The following is a 21633-nucleotide window of genomic DNA, read 5'->3' as shown; positions in this document are numbered from 1 at the left end:
CTTAAGACTTAGAACAGCTGTGTCAAAAAATTTCATTTTAGTAAAGCACTAAAACAAAGAGAAAACATGAGCCTAATAAATCTTTCATGAGGCCAATGAAACATTGTAAGAAGTGAAATTTTAAGGGAAGCTGACAAGTGAATTTTCTGCCAAAGTGTTCTGACTCTGTCAGAACACTATTACACCAAAGAGCTGCTATATGTGTATTTGACATGTTCTGCAAAAGAAGTTTTGACTGTTCATAATTCCAGGAGGTAAATGGGAACACTCTTCTGAAGATAAATGCTGGAAAAAATGCTACCTACTCTGAAAACCCAGGCCCCTCACCTCTCACACTACTTACTATTTTGATAATTTCAAGTGGTTTATTTTTACAGATATTCTTTGCTTGTTATACATATATATATATATACACATATATATAATGTTATACACCTAACTGATTCTGAGGTAAAAGACACCAGTGGACATATAGATACAAAACTACTTCTCAAAGCCAGCGAAGTACCTAAACACCTTCATTAGTTTTGAATTTACCAACTATGGAATAGGAAAGTCCATTAAAATATTATTAATAATCTCTTTTCCATATGAGTTTGGCACTACTTTCTCAGAAGACTTGGGCAGACTCAAGAGAGCAAATTCCACTAAGAAAGGATTCTAATGCTTACATTACACAAGAGATCCATTTTATTGTGCCAGACCCACCAAAGAAGCTATGGATGTGTAAGATTACTAGAGAAAATCTTACTATCGACACTCCTGTCTTTCCTAGTCTAACTCCTAGGTGCCTGATCTTGCCCCAAGCTTCCTGGAATACAGAAACTAGATATCTATGATTCTATGAATATTTAAAGGGATCTGATTCACTTCTTTGAAAATCATCACGGGATATTAGAAATGCAGGTTCAAACTTCTAGGGTTAAAAAGAATTAATGTTTCTAATTTCATGGGCACTTGGGCAATTCAGTAAGCCATACTGGTAGAGAAGTTTAAAAGAAAAGTGATCTGAACATTGAATGCCAGGGTGCCAGTCTGACTTCCATTTTTCATTAAGTCCTGAGGTAAATGTACGTAATTGTGTAGGAAACAGATTTTCAGCTAAACTTGTCTCTCTCTTGTTTTAGCACCTCAATACTCAGAGTGCTGTTTCTCAGGTACCCTGCCCCAGGTATCTAACCCTCACAGACTAACCTGGTCATTCAGCTCCAGGAGTAGAACTCATAATGCTAGGTTTAAATACTATGAAAATTTGTAAATCATTAAATGTTGAGGCACTGTGCACCATAATGCATTAGTCTCTTTTTTTGTTTCTAACCCATTAAAAAATTTATGCACCTGGTGAGCAGGCACCATCTACCCCGCAAATTTGTCATGTAAAAATATTATGGGACTGCATAAATGAAAACCATTATAAGGCAAATAGCCATGGAGAAAAATTTGGCATGCATATGAAATATTAATTGTAGAAGTTCTTAAGTGCTTAACTAATAAACATTTTAATGATTAAGTTAACAGATTCGAATGAACTGGAGCTGTAGCATCAGTAAGAAAGAATAAATTAATACTGTTTGACTAGTACACACTTCCTGAAAGAATCACAGTGTGTGAATATAACTTTTAAAATAATCTCTAGGTCAGCTGAGAGACTATCCTACCAGAACTATCTAATTCGCTAAAACACTTGTATACATTTTAGTAGTCTATGACAAAACATGATTTTTTATTTTAGCAATGTAAATAGATTGTAAAGATGGAACAGTTTTTAACATGTTCCCACTCTATCTTATGCACTGCACAGCAGCAACCAAGGCAGAAGGTGGATTTATATAACGAACTCCTAAAAGTCAGATACAGAAATCCTTTTAGAATCATAGAATACTCTGAGTTGAAAGGGACCCGCAAAGATCACTGAGTCCAAAGCCTGACTCCATACAGGGCAATCTAAAACTAAAATAAATGGGTAAAATAATTTAGTCTGGAGATACATTTCAAATTGTTTTTATAGCATATGTGAATTTTGGATTAGTGAAATAATGTGGAAGATAGCTGTATATTGCAATATTGGTTGAAAGCCAATGAAAACTGAACCCCTCTGATCTTGCCAAAAGGAAAATAAGGAGAGAAATCATTTAAGTCCATCACAAAATTTAAGTGATCAACATAAAAATGTTAACACTCCCATTTATAAGTAAAAAGTGGCCAACGTTTCTAGATTTAAGGTGACCATAGAAACCTATTTCAAGTTGTTGACTGGTGTCCACAAAATCTAGTCTGACTTCTGTTTCAATGCCATTTTATCACAACCCTCCCCTTCAGAATCTGTTTTCCCACTAACCAGCCCTGAGCATTCTACAAGTTCCTGATACTTGGCAGAGACTCTGTACACAGGCCCTCCTTTTCCCCATGCTGGTCTTGTCTCTGCCTCTGAAGAATTAGACTGCATAATTAGGTTCCTTGCATAAGGAACCTTTGTTTAAATCATTCCAGTCATACTACAGTTTTTCCATCAGTGACCTGAAACATCTCCATTTCATAGACACTGTCCAACCTCAAAATCACAGTAACACAAACTGCTGACAGTCATACAGGTCAACTCAGGCAAGGAAGGCCATGTTCATACCTATGCTGCTTCCACTCAGTGAAACATCACTTAGAAAACACTTTTCATTATTTCTCAGATACTCATGTGATTTTACATGTCACACACATGAACACACAGTACAATAAGATACAAATTCTTCTTGTATTAGAGACAGTATAAGAATAACCTTCTGAGTTCGTGGTTTGCATTGCAAGTTCTACGTTCCATCTCTATTTCAATAAATATTGAAGTATTTTCTTCCAAGGAGAATGGAATCCATAGAAAGACTGATACTCAGTACTTCAATATGCTTGGAAGAAAAGGAGAGCCAAGCTAAAAATCCTGCTTCAAATCAAGCAGAAAGGGATTTAAATTTAGATTTCATGGATATCACTTGAGTAACCTAATTATGGGCACATAAAGGATGGAAGAAGAAAATACAACCTCCATGTGATAATCCATACCTATTTTGTCTGTGAATTAGCTCTTACTTCAAGTATTTTGTTTTAAAAGTGAAACAAAGAGGTAAAATGTTATGCCAAACATTTTGATTCCAACATAATGTATTCTTCTGGAGGAGCCTAGAAACATTGTACTGACCCAAACAATGTTGTATGGCCACCAAATTAAAGAGGTGGCCAAAAGAAAAAGACAAAAGGTACCTGAACAATATTATTACTAGTCACAGTCGAGCCATTTTAATGAGAATTTTCTAAATTATTCAGTTCAAGGCAGGCACCAGAAATGAAAAATTTGGACATAATCAGTTAATAATTTTGAAAAATGATAAGCACTTGGGTCTAATGTCTTTTGGTGAAAAGTTGCCTGCAGGTTTAGCCAAAGACTATGCTATCAGCTCCACCTTAAAGATTTTGTTTATGCATACAATAAACCCAGGAAAAAACTGTGCAACAAATCCTTTTTTGTGAATCAAGTTAACAATATTAAATTCTTCAAAACAGAACATACTCATGAACATATAACTAATAATAATTTGATATACTGGCTCAGATGCAACTGTTGCACAGAACAAAATCTACTGCTCTCAATATTTTAAGCAAAATAATTTTTTGAAAATGGTAGAAGGGTCACTAAAAACCTTGGCTTACTGATGAATCTATACAAATTTTTAGGGATGTAAAGCAGGGAACACAGCAAATCTACTTTATTCCCTTGTAGGAAAGTAAAGAATTTTAGGAATCTCTATAATCCTGCTGGGCCTGTAAAAACAGAAATAAAGAGAGGTCAAAGGATCTCAGTGGAGAGTTAGATTGCAAAGCATGTGCACAAGGAAATACTTTACTTTCAGAGAGGCAAGCACTGTTGAAGTGACTTTGGACAACAGGTAGGAGCAAGACTAATGAAATCTAGTCATTTCAGTAAGAGTATTACAAATAATTATAAATTATAAATCTTATTAGTAAGAGTATTATAAATACTATTTCACAACACAGGAATTCTCAATGCACATGCACACCAGCAGAATCTAAATATTAAACTTCCCAAACTCAGGTCATGGAACACGGACAATAGCTTTCTTGACTTTTCTTCTTAACAGACTCCAAAACATGCAATTTCAAGACAGAAAGAAAGTCCAAATGCCTTAAGTATAAATATTTACGTTTTGAAACTATTTATCAGAGGAAAGAAACTGAGCAACCCCTAGTGGCAGCAGAAAAATACATTCTGGAAAAAAAAGGTAAATTTTCTACAGGACCAAGATATTTTCAAAAACACATTAATTTGTGAACACAAGTTTATATGCAGTGTCCGAAGTTGCTACAACATTTAGAAAAAACTGCAAGTAAAAAATTATTCATGACTCATAGCAGATTTTTCCTAGTATTCAATTAGAAAGTGATAACTGTTTGATAAAATACACTACAATATAGTCTTACAATATATTAAGAATAATCTTTTTACACATTTTTTCTCAAAGAGAATGCATTTTGTTTTCTAATTCTAAGATATCCTAATGCAATTACTGCCAAATTCAGCATCATCATTTAGAGAGGGATTTGCAAGCACTATACCAATGAAATGCACAATGTGATATTAATTAAAAAAAAAAAGCTTAGACTTCTTTGTTTTTTGTTTTAAAGTGGTTATCTAGAATTCTTTTCTATAAATTATCATTTGCTCTTCCTTTTTTATGTTTGGAAAAAAGAAAGGAAACTAATCATTGCCAGTACAACTATACTTTCTGTCTTCTCAACTTTTTTGAATCTCACTTCAACTGAGTGAGATTTTCTGTGTTAGCCATCAGCTGCTCAAGATTTTCATAAATAACCATCAGAACAAAGTAGATACAAAGGCAGAGATGAATGTTCCTGAAAACATCCATATCAAAGTAGATTCGAACTCTATACAGTCTTTCAAAAGTTATCCATACACATGTATTTAAAGAAAAAGCTCTTACTTTATGGCCACCAATGATCTCATGTCTCTAGCCATCACAAGTATAGAGGGATGGTGCTTCACAGAGTCCAGGTCATTTCAGATACCACGACTCTGGATATCAGTAGATGTTATATATATAAAAGAAACATATAAAAGTATGTCCTTTTCTTTCCACAAAATGTAATTCTGAAGACAATATTTTCAAAATCAAAGACAACACTGACAGACGTAAAATAACACTTAAAAGTGCAGTAATAAGAAATCACTTTTGAGCTCAGTTTTTGATTTTCACTGTTTCTAAGGTGAGTTTTGAAACTGATTTTGGGTCCAAAAATCAGTTTAGGCAGAAAGCTTGTTGCTGGAACACCTGCAGCTATTCCAAAGATGACAAAAAAAGGGCCTCAAGAGACTGGAAGTCAATCTCTTAACAAATCACCACTCATTGGGAAAAAAAAATCAAGAAAAAAAAATCCCCCAACATTTGACCTACTATCACAATACTGCTATAGAAGTAGCTGAGCTGTAGCAATAGAAAAGCAGAAACTTCACTGTGCACTGAAAACCACCAATTTAAATTTGGAGGTAGCACAAGATTCCTGTGATAGACTAATTACTTGCAACTTCAGAGCCAAGAAGTCTGACACACAAATCCTACATTCAAAGAGAAAAAAGACAACATGACATATATATTTGAAGAATTTGTGAAAATATTCTTACAAATATTTTTAAAGATCTCTGACTTCTTACTGCAAAAGATTATTTTACCATAAATAATCTATTGGTAAGGCATAGTACAGCTGTGTTGTCTACTTGGTAAAGACTGCTTAACAAACCTTTCATTTTTGTCACACTCAAGAAACTTTTTGTCACACTTAAAAAGCATCATGTAATGAATCACAGGAAAATATCATACCTCCAAGTTGTTCAGATGCTGTTTTTCAAGGAGCTGTTGCATTTCTTTCAGATTTTTCTGGAAGAGAAGTTGGTGACTATCCATGTTTGTTCTACTGCTCTCTTGTATTGGTTTATCACAGCCAAACATTGCTGACATCTGCTTCTGATGGAAAGAATCATTTCTAGATGCTGATGAGGATGTATCATCTGTGGTGCTTGATGCAGACAAGCAACTTATTACTTTATCTTATTTTTATGTGTCAACAGTACACTTTTAAATATGTCCCTTTCTGAAAGTATATACCACCAATAAATGCCTGGCAAGTGAAGGATAGTCATACTACATGTAACTACAGGTGGTGCTGTTAGTACTATCTAAAAGTGTCCAACACTTTCCATTTTAAGACCTCTCTTCTGTTATTTATAAATAGTCAGACTTTTCTGATTAGGTTGTTGGGTGACTGCCTCAGGTTGAATTAATATGGAAGATGTCAGCCAACAGTTTGGTAATTTGCAGAAATGGAACACGGAGGGTTGTGTTTTTAAAAAAAAAGAAGAAAAAAAGCCCAAGGAAAATAAAAAACCAAGGAAAATGGGCTTTGTTTTTTCATAAAATTGGCTTAGATAGAGCATGCTGTCAGGTGTTCCCTTACTTCAAAGAGCAAGAAAGCTTTGTAGTATGCAGAGACCCCAAATCTACTGATGATGTGTAATGTCACTATTGTGGTATGTTAAAGTACATGTATTTGATGCCTGAAAAAAAACCAGCTTTGGAGTAGCTAGTGTAGCTGGCTTCTGCTACCAGGGTGGGCCAAAACTAAGGCAGAGGAAACCACAGGTTTCTACAAGATGAGAATTAACAAGAACCATGGGACAGGTTGACACCCAGGAATGAAAGAAGTCAAGCAGCATGCAAAGCCAAATGACAAGGAAAGTGCAATTAGTGACCAGGAAGGCAGGGAGTTTGTAACAAGGTATGTTCAAGAACAAAAAGCAGACAGAACTGGAATGAAGCTGGGTAAGATCGCTAGGAATAAGAACCAAGCTTTGGAAAACAAGAAGTAAGAACTGGGTTGATATCAAGGATGACAAAATCAAGAAACAAGTAGCTTTAAGCAATAGGAAAAGAAGGCCTAAAAAAAAAAAAAAGCAAAAATAACCCAGATGCCAAACCCCACAGCTTGTGGGTAGATCAAGCTTTAGTCATGGCTGGGCTTTGCGAACGAAGATTTGGGGAGGGTTCTACCCACATTTGTTACAAGTGCGCTGGTGGCTAAAAAGGCCAATGTGAGAGAGGCACGTCCGGTTGAAAAAGGCACGGTAGAAGGACTCCTTAGGTGGTATATCCTGCAAGACACGATTCTTTCTGCATTGTCTTTTCTCCTCAAGAGTGATCCTGCGTGCTTTCTCAAAAGCATCAGCAGCGTTATAGATGGTGTGTCTCCAGACCTCCCAACTGGAGGCCAGAGTAGACCAGTTATGTTGATCAATATGGCCAAGGCTGAGATGTTGTTTCAGGGAGTCCTTGTATCTTCTCTTTGGGGCTCCTCTCGTGCGGCAGCCAGTGGCAAGTTCACCATAAAGCAAGATCTTAGGGAGGCGGTGCTCCTTCATCCTTGAGACGTGCCCTGCCCATCGCAGCTGTGTTCTCAGCAACATGGCCTCAATACTTGTGATTGCTGCTTGCTCTAGAACAGATGTATTGGTCACATAATCTGACCAGTGGATGTTTAGGGTTGTATGGAGGCAGCGTTGATGGAAGCGTTCTAGGAGACGCAGGTGGTGGCGGTAGATGACCCATGATTCAGATCTGTATAAGAGAGTAGACAACACTATGGCTTTGTAAACACTGATCTTTGTACTTTTCTTCAAGTGTTTATTTCACCAAACTCTTTTATGAAGCTTTCCGAAAGCTCTATATGCCTTTGCTAACCTGTTGTCTATCTCTCCATCAATCTTACCATATGAGGAGATGAGGTTACCTAGGCAATTAAACTGCTGGACTGATTCGAACTCTGATTCGCCAATGGTGATATGGGGATGAAGGAAGACTTCCTGAGGTGCAGGTTGATGGAGAACTTCTGTCTTCTTTAAGCTGACTTCCAGCCCAAAAATCTCGGCAGCATCTGCAAAGCAGGATGTTAAACGCTGCAGAGCTGCTTCTGTGTGGGCGACAAGGGCAGCGCCTTCAGCATAAAGCAGCTCCCGGACAAGATGGTTTAAGGTCTTGGTGTGGGCCTTCAGTCGCCTTAGGTTGAAAAGGCTTCCATCAGTACGGTATCAGATGTAGATACCGTCCTGATCATCGAGGTCTGCCGTGGCCCTTTGGAGCATCATGCTGAAAAAGACTGTGAACAGGGTTGGTGCGAGAACGCAGCCTTGTTTCACACCATTGGTAATTAGAAAGGGCTCAGAAAGTGTGTTGCCATATCTGACTTGGCCGTGCTGATCCTCATGGAGTGAGATGATCATTTTAAGGAACTTGGGGGGACAATCTAAATGTTCCAAAATCTGCCATAGACCTTTTCTGCTCACAGTATTGAAAGGTTACATAGAGACCTTTGTTCTAGATCAAGCTTTAGTATTCTGAAGTATAACTATTGCCAGGTTGCCAGCTATGCTAGACTGTCTAGGTGGAACAGTTAGTGAAGGACACTGATCCTGTCTTTTGGCTCCAGCTTCGTTCAAGGGCCTTCAGTGCCCTTAGTCTGGTGTATCCAAAGTGGCACATACAGTTATTTGTCAACAGATCCATCCTTTATGTTTTCACCTATGTTTAATAGAGCCATAATCCTTGCAATTGATTAGAAAGCCAAGGTTAAGTCTTGCTGCATTAGGATCAAGTATGTAATGATGGACTTGTCAGTGCTGAGCTAACAAATAGACTTGATGATTGGAAAGGTCTTTTCCAATCAAAACAGTTCTACGACTATGATTTTCTTTGTTGTACTCCACAATGATTACAAATGGTGGTAGAAGAAGAATAGAGAAAACAGACTATCAGTATAAACTTTCAGTGAAGCTACTTGTAGAATGGGTATGCCTTTACCTAAAAGCAGAGATCCAACAAGATTTACCAGATAGGTAAATCTCGTATTTATTTACAGAACTCAGAAAACTGCATGCTCTATTCTTTTGTATGGCAGATAGCATCCCTATCCCAAAACTTTCTTGTCAGACACCTGGCCCCCCAAAAATCTGGTTTTGCTTTTCTCCAAGAGGAGTTAATACATCTTCATTGCTCAATTTATTTATTTTTTAAACATAGACATTAGGAATTTTAGAACCTTTTAAAATTCACTAATATGTGTAGACTGTTGGGTCTACAGCCATATTTATCTTGAATACTTAATACAGTATTCATTTCTACCTTTGAAAGGTGACTGTCAATGAATTCTATATACTCTGTTTTTAAGGAGGTTAAATTCTAAAGACAATACAAGATTTTTTTGCTTAAGTGTTTATAGGATTGCAAGGAGAAATACAGAAAGGTATCTACTACTTCATCTGAGTTATTTATTAGCTATCCCAACATTTCCAGTTAAAGAGATTACAAGAAATGTTTAAAGCTTTAAAACTCAGAACTGGTGAGCTTTGAAGAACCTTCATCCTTGTGAACCTTCACAAAACACTCTTCTGTTTTATCTGTATTAAGTGACTTGTGACCTGCCAATAGATCATAGTAGACTCAACTTTTAAACTTTTTTCCTGCTGGGGTCACTTATTTTAATTTTTTTCTTTGAGAAATTACTAATTTTGAACTTATAAAAATACAATTAACTTTGAGATTCTTAGCTCTCTCTCAAATTTGGTTACTAGGGAAACACAAGCTGTAAAAGAATATGAACATATAAATTTAATTTCCTTAGGAAATCATATAAAAATGACATATAAAATTTTCATTATGAACCTGAAGATTGTGAAAGGAACATACTATCATTATTACAGGATAGTGAATATTTAAAATTATACAAATAAAAATGGAGTGACAGCAATGTAAAAAATGGTAAGTGGTTTTAAGAGGTCCTGAGAGACAAAAGCAAAGCACAAGGAGCAATTTGAAAAAAGATGAAAAATAAAGAAACAAGTGATAAAGGCTGGGGGAAGAGGCACTGAGCTGCTATCCTTAATGAAGCCTATAAGTGAAATGAGGCAAACCATCAGGAACCCTGAGACACGGTTCAGAAACATCTACATTTTTTTCCCATAAATGAAAACTTAGGTTTAACGGGTAGATTTCTCGCTTGTTTCTTTGTTTTTATGGCTGCAATCTTCCTATGAATGTTGACTGGCAAACAGCATGAGTGTTTAGCTGTAGAGTTATGAAATATTTTCTCAACTGATCAGTTTATCACACACAAAGGTATTAATCAGCAGTAGCTATGTAAACAAGCTGAATATTAATGTCACAATGAAGAACACACTGAAGCTCAAAATTAGGAAGACCCCTTTTAGACAGAATTTGTCTATTCTGAACATCTGCAGAATTTATATAATGCAGAAAATAATTATAATAATAGTAACAACAAAAGCAGCAATAACAAAAATAACCCCTTGAACTGAAATGCTAAAGAAATAAGAGATTAGGAAGGGGATAATCAGGAGGGAGTATGAAATACAGCAGCTAGACAAACTATGTATGAAGAAACATTGTTATAAGTCAAGGTATCTTCGAAAGAGTGCTTGGGCAGAGAGAAAAGTATGCAAATCAAATTGTATGTGATATAAAATAAAATTACAGGATACTCACAATACATATAGAGAATGAGAAATATAAAGGAATGACAGCTGGAAAGAAGATCCTTGCATGAATATATAAACTAAAGTATCCTTGAATGTCAGAAGGAAAAACATCTGATAAGAATAAGAAACCATCTAGACAGAATACTTTATAAATCACAGTAGAGCAAATGGTTTGATAACCATGGAAATCTGAGTCAGGTTATAACTGAATGGAGATTGGGTTAGTCCTGACTATTCCCAGAGTTCTGCTGAAGGGAAAAGGTGTGTGTCACCTCCTCTGCTGTCTTACCAAATGGACACAAACAACTCAAGGAAGTTGCATAATGCTTCATTGGAAAACTTCACAGAAATGCCTTCTTTGCTATGAGAGAAATGTCCTACAATTTCTTAAAGAGTAATCGTCTCCTGTTTATTGAATAAATCAATTTACTTCCTGTGATCATCAGAGTAAACAGGAATGCTTACCTGAAGTTGATTTTGTTTATCCTTGGGAAGGACAATCCTGATGATAAAACCGATCCTTTAAGTTGTTCAAGAGCTTCTTCTAACTGAGAAGATGCTTTTGTCTGGACTAGAGGGATCAGAGTTAAAAAAACACAGTGGAAAAAATATTTTTAAAATTGGAATAATTCACCATAAATGGTTTGGTTAAGTTTCTGAAGTTTGGAAGCCTAAATCCAGAGAGTTACAATAAACAGAGTGGTATAGCATTATTAAACATGCTAGAGAACCTCGAGTTCCTCTGAAACAAAATGCCAGCCTATTTAAGTGTTTAAAGTTACACATCTATTCAACAGTTTTGCTCTTTGTTTTCTAAATGCATTGTTGAAAAAGTAGGAGGTTAAAAAATCTAATTCTTCTTTACATCATGATTATTCTGCTCATGTACTTAGCCGAAGTTATGGCTTGCAGATATTTTACAGAGGCCAAATAATCCAATCAGTGGAGAAAGAAAGAGTCCAGACAGGCACAAGTTATTGCCTCTTTCAATTAAGTAAAAGTAGGGTAAAGAGTAACTTTTTGCTATAAAAGAAAACCAAGGAAAAAAAATTATGATTCATTCTATTGCTACACAGTCTGGGCTGTCAGTAGGGCTACAAAGAAGCCGTAAACCAGTACTTTTCTATTTTGTTATTTTAATCTGACATTTGATCTTGAAGTAAGAGACATTACCTCACAGTTGGCACAATTGCAGTTGGGAGAGTAAATCTGCTAAAGCATACCTAAGTAATAGACCATATCTTAAGAGTTTGAACACTGGAAAGTTGACTGGAAATCAGACTTGGCCAATGCTGTTACAAACTTCTGCCAATCTGCACTGATTCCAAGAAAGCAGGAACTGAGCTGCAGTGATCATTACTTCCCAGCAATGAGAGAACAGCTTAGAAAGTGGACTAATTCAGAAAAAAAAGTTATCTAACACATTAATATATGCTAGGACTACTTTTACTTAATGATAAACAAAATGCACATTCTTGAATATGTCATTTTCAGTGGTTCAAAGAGGGGACCATTACTCTACCCTAGTAACTGTCAGTGGCTTTGTAACACCTCTCACCCAGCTGTGAAAGCACAGTACTGCAAGCAATAAGCACATTGTAGTCAAAAAAGCGGGGAAAACCCAGGAAGCCACAATACCCCAAGGAGGTGATGTACTTACTGTGTCCGGAATATAGTGCAATATCTCACAGTATAATTTTTAGGAATAAAACCAAAACTGTGTTTTTAATTCCCTCTACTCAATTGTCATATGTATCAGACCCGAGCTTGTCAGTTGTTTTGCTTTTATGAATTCAATGAATTTGAGTAAAGTTAATTGTTCCGTTTGCTTCAATTATTTTATACTGATAGAATAATAGGAAGGGTTGGACTAATAATGATCTCCAGAGGTCCCTTCCAACCCTAACAATTCTATGATTCTGCGAATCATAGAAAAACACTTGCATTGTGAATAATGATTAAATTTTAGTTTACAAACCTATTTGTTTGTGCTGAGAAAAAGGCAGATGAGCACGCTGGAACTTCTCAGTTGCCTTCTGAAGTTTAATTTTCCTTTGCTGAAGAACTTTTTGTCTAAATCTTTGTTCTTTTTCTTCTTCTTGCTTCTGTCTTTCTTCAAAGGCTCTGTATGTAAGAATCAGAAGAAGATCATTCCTATGTTTTTGAATTACTTTTACCAAAATATTAGTAACTTACTTGCTTACCAACTTGCCACTTCAGTACAAAAGCTTGCTTGTCCATAAATTAAATGCCATTAACTTCAGCACAGCTGGACTTTTATAGTAAATGGGGCAGTGGGTGGGGAAGAAGTCACAACATATTTTTATTTTTTAGCCTCAGCCAGAGATTTGATTCTTCTTTATATTTGAATTAACATGCAGACTTGACCAGTTCTTGTTACCAATGTTACTTTCACAACAGCCTTTACATTACCACCTAAATGTACCACAGTGAGCAGATAAACAGGAAGCTGAACTGCAAATGCTCTGTGTGTGTGCCTTTCACAAGCTGTTGAAGAAATAGTAACAGTTTATAAGGTGCTATTTAGAAATAACACAAAGGAACTACAGGTTTTACCTGCAAATATGCAAGAGTTAGTTTCAACTTCTAATTGTTAAGAAGCTTCCTGAAAGACAATCAGATAGCAGCACAAAACGGGATAAAATAGTAACGTGAAACTGTAATTGACAGAGTCAGTTGTTAATATCAAATATATTAAACATGTCCTTCTACTACCTGGAAAGGAAAGCAGCTCTAATCAAAACCAACCATCATCACAAAGGTTTCCTTCAGTAGGCACAAGCTTGATGATGAAGTTATGTGGAATTTTTTTTCCTGCTGGCAAAATCATCAGCTTTTACTGACAAACTAGCTCCTTGAGTGAAATATACCCATTAAACATATTGGCACAGTGCCTGTGTAGGCAAGCCATATTTAATGGTTTTAAACTAAAAGAGGGTAGGTTCAGACTAGATATAAGGAAGACATTTTTTACAGTGAGAGTGGTGAAACACTGGAACAGGTCGCCCAGAGAGGTTGTAGACGTCCCATCCCTGGAAACATTCTATTCTAAATGGAGTAATACTGTAAAAGTAATAGTCTTCAAGTTCAACTTCAAGAGCCTGCCATGCAAGGCAGCTTCCCATCTTTGAAGTTTTCTATGTATTAGAAACGTGATTTGACAGGTCACTAGTACACTAAGTAGGGTCCCACTCTTAGCCAGCAGTAGTGGAAAGAAATGTTTAGCCATGTGTTCTTCAGTTCTCTCACCATAATAAGATATCACCCCATAACTTTAATAACTTGCATTTGCTTCATACATCTTCTTGCTTAATGGAGTAAAGCTGCTGCTTAACAGAGCTTCTCCTTAACTCAAGCTATTTTAGTGATTCCTCCCTTTGCCTTTCGGAAAAAAGTTCAAACTGAAATATTCAACTTGAGCCTCCCTAGTATCCCTTCAAAGTGCTGACTGATCACCTGTGAAAACAAACAGAAAAATAATTTGAAATAGGTACTTTTTATTTTAGAAAGTCTAAAGGCTGTAACTGCACAATAGTAAAAAAATAGGAAAACTGCCAAATAATTCCCAAGTATACACTTATATAGGAGTATCTACTTTAATCCACTTGGAAGCCAAAGCATAGCACAGAGACACATAAAGAACCTTCACTGTTTTGAAAACTCACATATACATGGCTGTCAAAACATGTTTTGACAGCTAAAAAGTAGAACTAGAGTTCATCGACCACTTTCAGTAGTCCTGAATTTCACTCACCTTAAAGTCTGATACAGAAATCTGCAATGTTTTACATCTTTATCCTGACTAAAGAAATAAAAAAAATCACGAGAGAGGAAACAGACTTGCTTATCCTAGTAAGTACTTTAAACACATTCTTCATGATGTCCTCAATATTTCTAGAAGCCAGTCAAGAAGGCCTTTAGTTGAACTGTAGTTGTTAAATTCAAACATGTGGGAAATTCTGCAACTTTACACCTGGAGTAATTCCAGCATATAACTCCAAAAAGGAAAAAGTGAATTCTGACAGAACTTTTAGTTATTTTTTAAATGATTTTGGATATGACTTAGCTGCACTCTTCCACATTCCTAATAACTGGCATAAAAAAAGGACTGTTGTTCCATATAGCTGGGAATGAGCAAGGCCAAATGCTGATGCAAGAGATCTTTTTCACCACAGCTCATCATGATCATTATTTGGTTTGGATTAAGACATGAAGGAGAAAAAAGGATCTTATTTTAAATGTAAAGAAATGCATGCAAGATATTCAGTGAAGCCGGCATCATTAATTTCTTGACCTCACAGAATGTAAATTGTGACACCCAGGTGCACTATGTAAAATAAATAATTTTACAAACGCACATTGAAAAACAGTTAAAGCAAATGTTTGTTCATGCGCTCTCCTTAAGCCACCAGCTTAGGTTCATATCGCAGATGTAACATTGGCAAAAGAGTATGGCTTTAAGATGAAGAGTTAGCAGAAGAATTTCCTGACTGGTGTTTTTTTAACCCAATTTTTCTGTCTACTATAAACAATCCAGCGGTGCAGCAATTTTTGAAACGGCTGCCAAAATGTTTATAGTGAATTTGGAATATGAAACTTAAAATATTTAGCTGTCTCAGATATACAGACATTATGTGGAAGGCATTTTTATGTTAAAAACAGCATGACTAGATGGTGGAGCTATTTCCTGGTTAATTTTACAAAATTGTCTTCACAGTGAAGTGATGGATGCTACCTTCCCAGGTGGACTAAATGCTTACTACTGCCTCAGATGAAAATAATAATAAAAAAGAAGAATATATACAGTGCATATGGAATGCTATGAAATGCACCTTTTGATACTGAGTTCATGTTATTCATCCTTTGGTTGCCATATGACGTTGTAACTCAGTGTACAATCATTTTAAAATTGAGGTAGGGAGGTATTTGTATAGTCAATGAGTACAGTAAGTGCAGGAAAAGGCTAGAATGGGGTGTCACACTCAAAATTCCCTTCGTGGGCAAACAGGAAACACATCTTATATCCTTAAAAAGATCTGTGCACATTGTCAATAAATCAACTTTTTCCTCTAGGTGAGACACTTACCCAGACCAGGAACACATATTAACCTATTCCCTCATCTTTGATTATCATATGCTGAATACAAAAGGACAGCCTGAAGGTGCTGTAAGGGCTTCAGATGGACCAACCCTTACAATGCTGAAGGGGCTCACAGAGGGCAGTCCTCCAAAATGCCCAAAAGGTTCACAGGAGAGCTGCCCACACTATATACCAGTTGTTACACTACATACCTTGTTTATAAGCAAAAAGCAAGCATACCTTATATAAAGCCAAGCATTTTTTCTGTTAGTATAATTCAAATCTTGAGAGTCTAATTATTATTAATCCAGCTATAATTGTTAATGAAAAAATAATAATGCAGTTAGAATACTTCTATACAGAAAACGGTCAATAACAATGATAAAACAGTTTGAATTGTTATTCACACATTGAGTTTTCTACCCCTTTTCCTGATGCTCATGCTTGCATTGCTTCTAGTTTCATTCTGGTGGTGCTGGGGGGTTAGGGTAAACTGGCAAAATCTAGAGTCCCTTCAGCAGGACCAACAGGATGTTCATGTTATTGCTTTCTTTTTCCTCACCTCAGGATCCACTTGGAATAATTTTTATATTTGCTAACACACTTCTACACCTTTGTTCTATCTTCACTATCTATAGCTCCACAGTACCTCCAAAAATACTGCATACATGGTGCCTTTTATGTATATTACACACTATTCTTTTCTTCTCTTCGTTACCTGTAAAGCCTCTAAAGGTTTGTCAGATCTAGTTCTGCATTTTTTTAACTGAGTATTGGTGAGCTGTTTATAGCCATGGGGTCTACAGTGCCAAGCCTGTGTGCCGTCCCTTACTCTTCCTGCCAATACTCCTCTGTGCCGCATCCTGCACCTCCAGATATCAAGGCCTCTGCTGCTGTACCAGGCCTGCATTTCCCTACACTACATCATTAGTTTAGCATCATAAATGCCTCATTCTCTACATAGAAAAACTACTTGTTAGTGTAATCTATATAAAATTATGGTCATACCATAAAAAATTACGCAAGGCAAAATTAATTAGCCACAGACACCTGGTCAATTAGAGAAACTGTTGTTACAGCTAAACCAAGTAAAAAAAAGCCGCTGTCAGGTCAAGAAAAGTTCAAAGAGAGCAAGTTTGGCAAGCATCTGTCCCAAAGCCTTGCAAATTCAGCCATTATTAGAAATGGCAATACTGCATTTCAAGTCTACAGTTACAGTGTTCACCTACTTTTCATAGTTTCATTCTGATATAGAAAGCAATACAAAATGTATAACACTTTGTTTACCAAGTGCTAGCATTGTTCTCTTATTTCCGGCTCTAGACTGCTTTTCATTCTCTGTCAACAACACCGATGAAAAATTTAAAGAGCTTTTATTAAATAATCAATGTTAATCAGCCAGTAGGTGGAGCACAAAGCTTGTGCACATGTTGAAAACTAAGTATTATGAAAAAAATAGTAATGAGAATAGATTGGAAACTGATATAAATTGGGAAAGCATTCCCTTCTCCGGTAACAACAGATGGATAAGCTATTGCAAGGTAATTCAAAACGCTGAACCAAGATAACTGACTGTAAGGTTTATTTTAACATGCACATAGACAATTGCATTTCCAGAATGAAAAAACTACCTGCAGCCAGTAACATCCCAGTAGAATGGGATGCACATTTTGCACTGAGCAATAACAGCAGGAAGTCTATAGTCCCCAGCAAAACTGACAGCTGGTACTTAGAAAGCAGTGAGTCATATAAACACAAAATACGATATCCTATTAATTTACATCAAGTATGTGTTTAGTCAGTAGCTCTTATTTCCAGAATATTGTTATTTAAACAAAATATCTGTCAGCTACTGCCCCAGTGAATATTTAATTCTTAATCTGATCTTGAAATTGCAACTTCACCTATCAGTGAGACAATAAAGAAATTACTTTCTTGATACTCAGGCAACTCATATAAAGCGTATCCATAGGCTAGGGGTTTTTTTTCTGTTTTGAAGCATTGTTGTTAACACAAAAGTAAGAAGCTTGGTCAGTAAAAGAGATGCAAAGAAACAGATGGCATCAGATGGGCTGAAAAAGGTGTGACTTAAGTTATGAGACTTTTCTTTCCAAAGCTATACTACCCCTTTTCCGAGCAAGTGATGTCTTTGTCTTTTACTATTAAAGCAATTAACTGAGCACATCTTGTAGAAATTGAGTATTTTTAATGCTGAAGCTGCTGCATTTTAGAGGTATTGACAACAAATCAATATAACACTGTCAGGGAAAATTGCATTACAAGTATATTTAGAAAATTCATTACAAGTACATGATAGATAGTGAAACAGTCTTAATGGAGGCCAGTACATAGTGTCGAACAATACAGGTCAACACTGGGCCTAATCCTGTTTAACATCTTCATTAAAGATAGAAACACAGAATCATTTACGTTAGAAGAGACCTTTACAGTCATCAAGTCCAACAAAAAAACACAGCACTGCCAAGTCCACCACTAAACCATAACTTTAAGTGCCACATCTACACAGCTTTTAAATATCATCAGGAACAGTGACTCCACTACTTCCCTGAACGGCCTGTTCCAATGCTTGACAACCTTTTTCACTGAAAATTTTCCTAGTATCCAACCTAAACCTCCCCTGGCACAACTTGAGGCCATTTGCTCTCATCCTATAGCACTTGTTACTTGGGAGAAGAGACCACACCCCACCCTGTTACAACCTCCTTTCAGGTAGTTGTAGAGACAGAGGCAGTCTCCCCTGAGTCTCCTTTTCTCCAGGCTGAACACCCTGAGCTCTGTCAGCCATTCCTTATAAGACCTGAGCTCCAGCCCTTTCCCCAGCTTCACTGCCCTTCTCTGGACACACTCCCGCACCTCAATGTCTTTCTTGTAGTGAGGGGCCCAAAACTGAACACAGGATTTGAGGTGCAGCCTCATCAGTGCTGTATGCAGCAGGACAATCACTGCCCTAGTCCTGCTGGACACACTATTGCTGATACTGCCCAGGACGCCTTTGGCCTTCTTGGCCACTTGGGCACACTGCTGGCTCATGTTCAGCCAGGTGTTGACCAAAAATTATCTGGATGATGGGACAGAGTGTACTTGTAGTAAGTTTGCAGATGACACCAAACTGGAAGGATTGATATACCAGAGAGTTCTGCTGGCATTCATAAGGACCTCTACAGGCTGGAGAAATGTGCTGACAGAAACCTCATGAAGTTGAACAAGAGGAAGTGCAAAGTCCTGCACTTGGGGAGGAACAACCCCAGACTTGGGGGCCCTGCTGGACAACAAGTACAACAGGAGCCAACAACAGGCCCTTACCTTTACATGTGTAACAAAGCTAATGGTTCTTGGCTCATACACAGATTTGAGACATGACCTGGTGGTTGATTAATCAATTCCTACCTGCAAAACTGTCTGGGAAAAATATTCAGATTCAAGGAATCTTTTATTGTCAAACTACATTCCTCCATATATGCAATGACCCTTAATTTTTAATTATATTTCACATCTTATTAAAACTGTATGCACTTAATACCTTTCTAACATTAGATAGCTAACTCCTCAGACTTGTCACACCAGACTTCCATTTGAACTGCTTATCATGCTAATAGTTATGCCATTCTCAATTATCACAATTTGAAACAATTTCATTTTATGAATACCATACCTATAATTTTTAACTGGCTCTCCTGAGTAACTTGGATTTATACAGTGTTTCTTAAGGTTGCAATGACATACATATGGAAATGTATTTATGTATCAATGACTATTAGCTTAACTACACCAGTCTGTCAAAACTATGCAGGCTGTCTGGTATTTGCTTTTACATTAGAGTATAATATTTCAAGACCAGTAATACAATAAACAGTGTTCATCTGAGATGTGTAGTGTTTCAGTGGTACTGTTCCAGAAAATTAAATTAGATATTTAATTTTTCAACTGAGACTCAGTTTATTGTCTGCAAAGGTTGTGAGTCGCACAGTCTTTAATCTCTCCCAGGTGATTATATTTCCTCTTCCACTTTTCTTTATATTTCAAAACATGTGTTGACAGCATATACTGTCAAGCTAAAATGGCAGTATAAAAAATATATACCACCTCTCTTAGGAGTTATGAACATATGTCAATAAGTAAACATTGTACAACAGAAATCATTGGACACAGGAAGTGTGGGGGATGAGTGTTAATGAGTTAACATGAGGCAGAGGACGCTGCTCTGAGACTGGGGACTGGTAAGGAGGAACCCATCTGCCTCTACCGAATACACAGGCAAGTCTCCTGTACGTGTGAGCACAAGTCCAGTGTGAGGGAAAAAATCTATTAAAACTACTTACAGCACTTCACTGAAACATTTCAGCGTCTGATTTACTTAATCCATTTGTCACAGAATATTTCATGGCTTTGCATTCTCATGTATGCAGAAATACAGACTATTCAAAGGTCTGTTTAAAATGTCAGTACAGAATAACTTTATTATAAATATAATCCTGTACTAGAAAGATGTTGCTCTGTGTTTATTGGGAAGCGGGAGCACAAAGCCCCACAACGAAGGGGAGGCTGTGCAGCTGTTATGCTGTGCAGACAGAAAAGCATACACTTCAGAAGGAAACAAGAGTTTCCAGCTTCCTGGTCCTTTCTGTACAGCTGAGTGCATTTTTCACACATCCACTGAAGCTAATAAAAACCAGAATAATACTAGAAATGCAGATCAGAGCCACAAGACGGACGTGCTACTTACTTTTACTTTATACAATAAGAGGTGACTACAGTGAGTTTCCAAAAATTAGTGAGTAAATCAGAATATTGTTCTTTCTACATTTTATTTGTCCTATAGCAAGAAACTGGATTTATGAAACTTTTTATCCTAGACTCTGCTAGACCAAGGTGAACATGCAAATAGTAGAGATATATTGAGCTATCTCAAGGTTTTGACTTTTTTTTTAAATCTTCTACCAAAGGAACCTTAGTTAGTTACCTTCTTCTTCTGTTTGTCTCTATCAAATATTTTTGTGCCTTACTCCGATGTAATTTCTGATCCTCTTTCAATGTCCGACGTTCTTCTTCTAAATCCTGTTCAAAATGAAATTTTAAAGCTCTATCCCTAGTATTGTGTTGAGGACAACAGAAACTGGATTGAACAGCCTGTTTGATTGACTTTAAATTTTTGACTGATTTTTATATTTCCCCTTTTCGGGAAAGGGCAAACTTTATTGATGAGATACAAAATGCTAATATGCCTTTTTTGACTAAGGATACAATAGTTGGTCCCATAATTGTATGTTATAACATAACTAACTTTATGCTTATCCAGAAAAGAATGTAATTGCATATTACTGTTTAAAGGGATTTTAAGAGAAGCTTTCCACTCATCTTTCATGATGATCACCAGCTGAAAAAAATCTCACCTTTATCATGTTCATTTGTAGGGACATATTTCTGTAGTTATCTAAATCTGTAACATACGGACACATGTACCACAGGGAAAATGATTCAAGAGCAAAAACACCCCCTCCACACATCTAAAGTAGTAGTTGTTTACATTGAAATTGATCAACATTACTGCATAAAAGCTCTCCACGGAGACAAATCATTAGTGGCAGGAGGCAAGACTGATTTAAGTAGCACTTGGGATGGAAAACACAGTTCCCAGTAGCAGAGCCTCGTAGAAGAACGAAAACAAGAAAACTCCGAAGCTGCCTGAGAATTTGAATTTCCCACAGCAGTGTAAAACCCACGAAGTGTAAGTTTTAATTTAAGGCCACCCCTGAGGCGGTCCCTGACCGAGGAGCGGGGGCTGGGCCACCGCCGCCCCTGCCCCACACGGGCCCCACGCAGCGCAGCCGACCCCGAGAGCCCGCCCGAGGCCCCGGCCCCGGCCCCGGCCCCGCACGGCTCGCAGAAGGAT

The 21633-nt window shown here is 36.9% G+C and overlaps 1 protein-coding gene across 4 annotated transcripts in view; it reads right to left on the bottom strand.

Annotated features, from left to right (window-relative positions):
* Positions 1–21633, bottom strand: part of CEP126 (centrosomal protein 126) — a 40268-nt gene that overhangs the window by 18517 nt on the left and 118 nt on the right. For 2 of the 4 annotated variants that reach the window (XM_027739070.2, XM_039385441.1), the window contains exons 2-5: positions 20704–20829; positions 12600–12745; positions 11087–11192; positions 5898–6093 (exon numbers count right to left, since the gene is read on the bottom strand). In XM_027739070.2, the coding sequence (XP_027594871.2) occupies positions 5898–6093; positions 11087–11192; positions 12600–12745; positions 20704–20829 (574 nt within the window). Of the gene's footprint in view, positions 1–5897; positions 6094–11086; positions 11193–12599; positions 12746–20703; positions 20830–21633 lie in introns of those variants that run through there. The other 2 variants (XM_039385440.1, XM_039385443.1) reach the window with 2 other exon arrangements.

This window comes from Pipra filicauda, unplaced genomic scaffold (genome assembly GCF_003945595.2).
Source record: "Pipra filicauda isolate LSUMZ 115617 unplaced genomic scaffold, ASM394559v2 scaffold117_size3949168_pilon, whole genome shotgun sequence".
NCBI lineage: Eukaryota > Metazoa > Chordata > Aves > Passeriformes > Pipridae > Pipra > Pipra filicauda.
The sequence above is the reverse complement of the archived record's forward strand: the minus strand, read 5'-3'. Positions and strand labels throughout refer to the sequence as shown.